Genomic DNA, 8875 nt, shown 5'->3' on the forward strand with positions numbered 1-8875 from the left:
TATATATATATATATATATATATATATATATATATATATATATATATATATATATGAATCAAAGAGCTGTAGGGAAAAAACTGGAACTCCTACAGATATGGCTACCGGCGACCCACGTGACCTGAAAAGGAAGAAGTGGGTGATGATGAGGATGGATGGATGGATGGATGGATGGATGGATGGAAAGTTTTTCTGTCTCTGCAAGCAGCATCAACTTCAGTCAGGCACAAACATAAATTTGCATTCAATACAGGAGGTTTTTTTTTTACCCTCCAAAAACACTTGTCTACTAGAATGAGCCAGGTTCAGTTCTTGGTAAATCCGACAACCATTTGTGCTCATTTGAACAGCTTTGTACGCCACACCGTGCATAACTGGTGTCCACATATTTTATGAATGTTGGACTGAATGACTTGACTATGAGGGCCTCCAAATTTCCCAGATACCAATCTGAGGAGGAGTGTGTCCGAAGCAAGTCCAGTCCATGAGGCCCAAAGAATCTTTTGCGATCAGGCACTCCAGGACACCCTTAGATATTTTCTGTGCAGTTTCTAACTGTTCAAAGCGGTTTTCGGTGATGGTGTGTGTAACACTTGTGGTGGCTGTGTCTCGGTGGCGAGTGATCATTCTGTCTAAAGATGGGTGATGTGTGCTGATGTGCCTCAGGCAATGCACCTGATGTGCCCAGATGTGTCTTTGTGCCAATAAAACCAGATTAGACTCTAAAGTTTCTGTTTTAAAAGTGACACCCTACATTTTTAGAAGTTTCAATGTTTTTTTTCTTAAGCAATGATCATTTGTGTCCTTTAACTTGTCTTCTCCCACGCTGACCAATCAGCTTCTTTCATCTCTTTGACACAGGCCATAGACAGAGAGCGGCCAGAGAAGTACAGAAAGCTCCAGGAGGCGACGCGCACGGCGCAGACCCTTGTCGAGCAAGGTACACGCGCACTCATTCACAGGCATGCACACCCCGTCTGTCCCCATGGCAACGCCTCCACCTGTCCCACCCTCGCTGCTCGTCTCCATAGAAACACCGATAGAGAGACACGGGAAGAGAAAGGGACAGAGATGTATCTTTGTGTGCATTGTCACCTCTGTCCTTGTGTAATTCTTGGGATTCCTGAAAGCAGACGAGCTAGATTTTTTCATTTCAATTCTTTTTTTTACTGTATCCGTCAGTTGAACAAAACATAAAAAACACTGTTGAACTCCAAAGTCAGGACTATGGGGATGTTTCCACAGAGAAATTATACGTTACATGACACGTACTGTGAGTAATAAGATCATTTGTGATGCTATTTTGACCAAATTAGTTAGAAATCTGTTATATTTCAACACAGAATAGAGAATTGATCTTGGCAGAAAACTTTGTGATGAAATTTATAATAAGCTTGTACTTCTGAAAGACATGCCAGCCACTAGGGAGCACAAGCCAGTGTATCTCTTGTGCCAGTCCCAAGCCAGGGTAAATGGTGAGGGTTGTGTCAGGAAGGGCATCTGACGTAAAACACTTTTGCCAAAACCATAATGCGAGTTCATCAAAGCAAAACCATACCGGATCGGTCGAGGCCCAGGTTAACAATGATCGCACTGGTGCTGTTGACAAACAGGGTGCTGGTGGAAATTGTGCTACTGTTAGTCGAAGACCACGACGGGGGAAATTTGTACCAGCTATGTTGTATGGTCTGGAGACAGTGGCATTGACAAAAAGACAGGAGAAAGAACTGGAAGTAGCGGAAATGAAGATGTTGAGGTTCTCCTTAGGCATAACAAGAATGGATAAGGTTAGGAATGAGATCATATGAGGTACAGCACAGGTTTAACAGCTGGGAGATAAAGTTAGAGAGACCAGACTGAGATGGTTTGGACATGTCCAGAGGAGGGACAGTGGGTATACTGGTTGATGCGTGTTGGAAATGCAGCTGCCAGAGGAAAAAGACAGAGGAGATCATGTATATGGATGTAGTTAGAGAGAACATGGAGGTAGTTGGCGTGACGAGAGAGGATGCAGAGGACAGTGAGACGGAGGAGGACGACTCGCTGTGGCAACCTCTAAAAATGGAAAAGCCAAATGAAGACTTCTGAGAGATATTACCATCAGATTCATATCTCTCTCTTGTTTTAGGTTCACCACTTTTGCTGTTTGTGAAGTAACATGTAGGGAATAGTTATTTGGAAAATGCTTAGTTCTTTTAAAATGTATAGTTTTATTTCTCTTAAACTGTGTTTTATTTGGCCAAGAAAAGAATGGTGCCAACGGGGGGTTCCCATCAAAGCTGGTCCAGTGTTCAGCCATCTTCAACATAAATGTACAACTTGCCCAATTTGTCTTTGTCACATCGTTTTAAAAAACTTTTTCGTTAGATCCTGCAGTGGAAATCCATATTTTTTTACTCATCTGTGTTGCTACTTTACAGTTCTTGGCAAAAGGAAAACTGCATAGTTTTATTGTCCTCTTTCTGTGTAAAGGGATAAATACAAACTTTGTAACCTACAGTTTGTAGAAAAACTTTCTTGATCAAATATTTAATAAAAAAGAGATGATGTGGCTTAATACATGGTTTCCTTGCACTCTTGGGCATATAGGCTTATAGGACAATGTTACTTGTCATATGACACAATGTATAGACCTTGTAGGTGCTTTCTATGAAAAAATACTGTAAATTTGCAAAAAAATATGTGTCAAGAAAATTCCTGAAGCACTCACCTCAGCTGTGACACGTATGTTACTGTCAACTTCTAGGCTCATGATGTTTAACAATGATTCAGTGCTTCCATAAATTTGTAGGCTTTACGTTCTTGAAAAGACGAGCGCTTTACTTGGTTATAAGATAATTTAAAATGTCTATGTAGGTCAGTGCAGGTAGGTATTCCCAGTCAGTGTACATTTCTTTTCTTTCAAACACAATAGGTGTTCTTTCCTACAATCAAGAGAGACTTCTTCGTATATCTCCCCTTTTTTGTGTGTATCTAGCTTGTCTTTCTAGATCCACAGTCATTAGCTCTATTCGTTGTCACACTTGGTGAACTTTGCAAGACAAAGTAATCAATGATAATTGTACTGCAATTTATAATGCGTAAGTAGACATCAGTGGCTGCCGAGTGAACCAGATAAAATGGTGAAATGTCCACACAAGTGGGTTGATAGAATCATGTATAGTGAAGACCAAACCAGTTTGAGGATTACATTCACTTTCATGAAAAAATAAGTAAATAAAATTGTGTTTTTGTTACAGATTGACAATAACAAAGTGCCTTAAGATACATTTTCATATTGGCTCTGTGCTAAGCTGTCTTTGTAGACCAACGTCAATTTATCTCTTGAGTTTGATCTCTCTTTTTTGTTTCTGTCCCTAACCACCCCCTTCCAGAGGGCAGTCGTGCTGATGACATTGCTCAGGCAGCAGATCAGCTGAACCAGCGCTGGGTGGGTTTCTGCACTCTGTTGGCAGAAAGGCTGGCATGGTTGGCTTACCAGACAAAGGTATACACTTGCATGAACACAGACAAATTTGAAACAACCATCCATCTATACATACACACATTCATACATACATTGTTTTATTTGTGGAAAGGTAGCATAGGTAGTTACAAGTTCAACCAAGGAACATAGACATTTCTATTCAAAGGAACATTCTCTAGCTCCGACTGAGATATCCCAAAGTGTTTCCGGATAGAATTTATATATAACCTCTCCAGGAACTCTTCTCTATGGAACATGCTTAGATAATCTCTGGAGGGCAGCATCCCGGTGGCATCCTAATCAATTGAATGAACATCCTCTGCTGTCTCTTTTTGATGCAGGGATGCAGCGGATCAACCCTAAACTTTTCCCAGTTGACAGAGCTCCTTGTTGTATTATTAAGGCTGAGCTTATCCCTTTTATGGAGGAAGCTCATTTCAGCGGCTTGCATCTAGAATCTCATTATTTTACTCTTGATACATATCTTGTGCACATAGGTGAATGTTGGAACCAGTAAACTGATAGCTTTGCCTTTAGCATCAGCTCCTTCTGAGACCATTGATCAGTCCTGGTCAAGTCCCATCTTACACATGAACAAGACTCCCAAACACTTGAACTTCTCCACTTGAATCAAAGACTCAACCCCTGCCCAGAAGAAGCATTGGGATTCAAATTCAATTCAATTCAAAAATACTTTATTAATCCCAAAGGGAAATTATTTGTTGTTGTAACTCGTTATCCTTGTTTCATTAAGAGATGTTATAGATACTGATGGCTGTAGGCAGGAAGAATCTCTTGTAAAGGTCCATCCCACAGTGGATCCTCAGAAACTGACTGCAGATTCTGTCCATTACCAACACAAACAGATCCAGAAACAAGGGGCTGCCCTGGCGGAGTCCAACCCACACTAGGAATGAGCTTGACTTTATGCTGAGAATGTGTACACAGTTGCTACTTTGGTTATATAAGGACCTTATACCAAGCAATTCAGACACTGGGTCAAAAAAACTTTTATGTGTTCATAAATGCAACAAAATGTTCAACCCAGATTGTCAAAAAAAGGACAAGGTCAAGTTCAAGTATCTTTATTATCCCCGAGGGGTAATTAGTTTCACAGTCAGTAGGTATAAAACATCCATACTACACAAGATATTAAAAAATACACAAAAAAGGAGGAACAAAAAAATGATCACAAAACACACAGAGCACACGCCCTACTGCTGCTTGTTGCAATTATCAGCGCCATTTTTTCCAGCCAGCGCCATTTTTTCCAACTTTTCAATGGAGATCATATAACAAACTTTCTGGCCTATAGTATAAAAATAATCTCCAGTTAGCCTGACAGAAACTAGAAACATTTGGCAGTGTTTGTGTATTTGTAGAAAATGTGGCAAGTGAAATAAATTTGATTTATGCTTCGTTTGTTTTTGTGTGCGTCAGGTGTTGGCCTTCTACAGCTTGTACGAGCAGTGCGAGCAGGCGGTGGACAGCAGTGAGAACTGGCTCAAAGTTCAGGCACCTCCAGCATCTGAGCCCGAACCTCTCAAAGTACAGCTGGATCGATGTCGGGTGAGTGAAATTCAAAACATTCAAACTTTGAGTAAAGTACAAATCTCATTTGATGCTACTCAGCTCAGCAATGTTCAGGGCCATAGTCACGGGAGCAGTGTTTTGTGAATACGCATTTTATTTAAATTTTGTTTTAGCAACGCATCCTTGCATCTACAGAGAAATTACCTTTTAGGTGTTTGTAGAACTTTGGCTTCTGTGTTTACAGTTTGTACCTAATATTCAAACTGTGCCTTGTTTCCTGTTTTTGCTGTGTTTCCATGGCAGCTGTGCAGTGCCACATACAGGCCTGGTATAGCTACTGCAGAGTTTTTGGTCACTTTGAGTGTTTCTATGTAGAAAAAGGAGGACGTCTCAGATTTCAGATTTCAAAAACCTATAATGCAGCTTTATGCCTGATACCCAGTCATTTTCATAACTATCAGGAATTTCGTACATGTGACTGTAGTGGTCCATCTTTACGCCGGAGGTTTAGGGCCACGCTAAAAAATAAATACATTGCCACGCTAAGAAAAAAAATTAAAAGCCATAAAGTTATGAGAATAAAGTTGTAGTATTACGAGAATAAAGTTGAATAAACTCTTAATATTACGAGAATAAAGTCGTACGAGACTTTTTTTTTACAGTTGTCTTAAAAAAATTTTTTCCCACATCGGATCCACAACGCGACTTGTCAGTCAATCCACTAGGCACGTCAGCAAATGACCAATCTGAAACTAAATGAGTCGTAATATTATCCGAACTCCTACACGATAAAGCAGTTTACCGCAATGTAACTGGTAAAATGAAGAATGTTTGTTAACTTTATTTTTATTGGTGCTCTTACTCATAACATGTTCCAATACTGCCACCTACTGTTGTGTTTCTGTATGTTGTTTTTGGATGTTTTTGTATACGTGACGTCATTACGTCATGACTTTCGTTTTTGATTCTGTTTGAAAACGGTAGTCAGTGAGCAAAACTGTGTGCGTGCAGCGTTGTTAGAGGTCTTCAATAAATACTGTAATTTTCGGACTATAAGCCGCTACATTTTTCACACGTTTTGAACACCGCGGCTTATACAATGCTGCAGCTAATTTACTGATTTTTTATTTATTTATTTTTTTGATGGGCTTCATGCCACCAAAACATTTTGCTTCGTCACACCCAGGCACTTATAATAATAATAATAATAATAATAATAATGTCATCACAATGTCAGCACTGTATGTTTCCATACAATGGCGAAATTAGTCTCTGCATTTAACCCATCCACCACCAGGTGGTGCAGTGGGCAGCTATTGAAAGCGCCCGGGGGGCATTTTGGGGGTGAGGCGTGCTGCCCAGAGACGCCACGTGATGTGCAGTGACTGGGGATCGAACCTGGGACTTTGGGGTCCCAAGCCGGCTGCCCTGCCTCTACACCATCTCGGCCCCCACATAGCTGCCCAATGCACGTCTGTCTTGGGGGGGGTAGCGATCAATGACTTCCTGGAAGACTTATGTTTTTTTTTTTATCAGCCGTGTTACAATCACTGTTCAGAAAAAAAACATTTACTGTATTTGTGCGTGTTACTGGTACACATTTAATTAAAAGTAAAAAATATATATATTTCTGTGTAAATATCTCATTTTACAACGTGAGCACCCGCGGCTTATAGAGAAGTTTGGCCTATTTATGTCAAATTTAAATTTTCTTTTTAAATTTAGCGGGCGCGGCATATATTCGGGTGCACTCAATAGTCCAGAAATTACAGTATGCTAGATGGAGGCTAAAGAGACCCAGCGACTCACTTATAGGAGCATTTAGCTTCGGATTGATCATTGGCTGACACGCCTACTGGATTGATTGACAGGTCGCGTCTTGGATCCGACTCGTGGAAAAAAAATAAACGAGCTATAAAACAACAAAAAAAGTTTTGTACGACTTTATTCTCGTAATACTATGATTTTATTCTCATAGTTTTATGGTTTTTAATTATTTTTTTCTCAGCGTAGCCCTAAAGCTCTGTCGTACATCTTTGAGTCAGACTAACAAAGACCCTAACGAACCCCTATTTTGAGTGATAGGGCAATCTGCATACGTACGCATCTTACCTCAGCTTTATAACTCGAACCCCACGCTCTCTGTTCTTTGAACTGAGAAAGCTCCTCAGATGAAAAATGAAACATCTTCTGCTACTAAATAAAGTCTTGTTGTTTTTTGTCTTGTACCTTTTTGAATTTACCATGTCCTGGATGTTTGAGAATCTTCACCAGCGTATCTAGATAAAGACAATTTGAGAAATGGTGCAGTGTTAACAAAGGCTTTTTAGATATTAAAAATGTATGGATGGTTTTGGAAAAACCGCGCGAACAATGTCTAGATAGCAACCATTACCTATACTCTTGTGTTATATTGTTGCGTAAAGTCATGTTTTATGTTCTTTCTAGTCTCTTAATTAGTTTTTCTTTAGAGTATTTATTTATTTTATGTGTTTACCTTTTCCATGCATCTCATTACAGAACTGTTCTGTAAGTACTTTTCTGGTATTTGATCATTTAAATGTCTACACTTATTTTCCATTTTACACCCAATACTGGACAAACCTTTTGTGGAATTTGTAGATAAAATAAAAATGTGACTAGTGTGGTAACTGCAATTGTATTAAAAGGTTTTTTTTTTTTTACAAAAGTCTTCCACATAGAATAAAAGTGCAAAATATGATTGACCTTTTCATTGCTTCAACAAATACAGGTAGATATTTTTATTTAAATAACACACGGTAGGCAGGTTGCAGCTCCCGCTTTAGTACTTCTTGCGATTAAAGAGCCAACTCCTTTCTGACCTCTAAGTCAGTCTTGGGCACATTGTAAACATTATGGTCATTTAGCTAACTGGTAATGGTGCTAATGAAGCAGTTGTGACCTCATTTTCAAACCACTTGGCTACTTAAACAGCAGGAGTGAGGGAGTTGTGACTGGAACGTTGTCTCCTATGAACTGCTCGCTGCAACATAAGAAAAATCACTAGTTCTGCATACAGTAGTTATACTTACATAAACGTGGAATTTTCAAAAATGTGATCAAACTAACTCGTGTAATTTGATACACATGCAAGCTTCTCAAGAGTCTGTTGTCATTGCATAGTTCTGCTCTTCACGATGCTATACAGTTTATTTATTTTTTTATTATGGAACTAGACAGTTGTACATCATCCAACAAAATGCAACAAATTTGCTTTCTTACATAGATATGAACAGATGTTATATATTATGGTAATTTGACAGATTGAATTTATTTAGTAACAGTTATGCACATACATGAATACTCAGTACATACTGTATATTAAAAATACTTTTTTCTCAAGAAAGTGAAATCACTTATTTCCATTGTAGTCCAGTAATAAAATAGTTTTCTTGCCGAGGGAACCTTTGTTAGCAGCACGGTGGTATGTGGTTTTTTCTGTTCATCATCAGGTTTGCACACAGCTCAGAAAGAAGTTTGACCCACTCCTCCCCACATTAATTGATGTGTGCGTGCGTGCGTGCGTGCGTGCGTGCGTGCGTGCGTGTGTTGGTTGGTTAATTGATGTGTGTTGGTTGGCTGGTTGGTTGGTTGGTTGGTTGGTTAATTGATGTGTGGGATGGTTGGTTAATTGATGTTTGTGTGTTTTGGTTGGTCAATTGATGTGTGTGTGTGTTTTGGTTAGTTGGTTGGTTAATTGATGTGTGTGTGTGGGTTGGTTGGTTAATTGATGTGTGTGTGTGTGTGTGTTGGTTTGATGGTTAATTGATGTGTGTGTTGGTTGGTTAATTGATGTGTGTGTGTGTGTGTTGGTTGGTTAATTGATGTGTATGTGTTAGTTGGTTGGTTAATTGA

At 39.3% G+C, this 8875-nt stretch overlaps 1 protein-coding gene across 1 annotated transcript in view; it reads left to right on the forward strand.

The window, feature by feature from the left end:
- dmd (dystrophin) overlaps positions 1–8875 on the forward strand; it is a 274434-nt gene that overhangs the window by 85898 nt on the left and 179661 nt on the right. The window contains exons 19-21 of the mRNA XM_037696602.1: positions 862–940; positions 3375–3487; positions 4907–5035. Coding sequence (XP_037552530.1) covers positions 862–940; positions 3375–3487; positions 4907–5035 — 321 coding nt within the window. The remainder of the gene's footprint in view (positions 1–861; positions 941–3374; positions 3488–4906; positions 5036–8875) is intronic.

Source organism: Nematolebias whitei, chromosome 23 (genome assembly GCF_014905685.2).
Source record: "Nematolebias whitei isolate Nwh7 chromosome 23, NemWhi1, whole genome shotgun sequence".
Classification (NCBI taxonomy): Eukaryota; Metazoa; Chordata; class Actinopteri; order Cyprinodontiformes; family Rivulidae; genus Nematolebias; species Nematolebias whitei.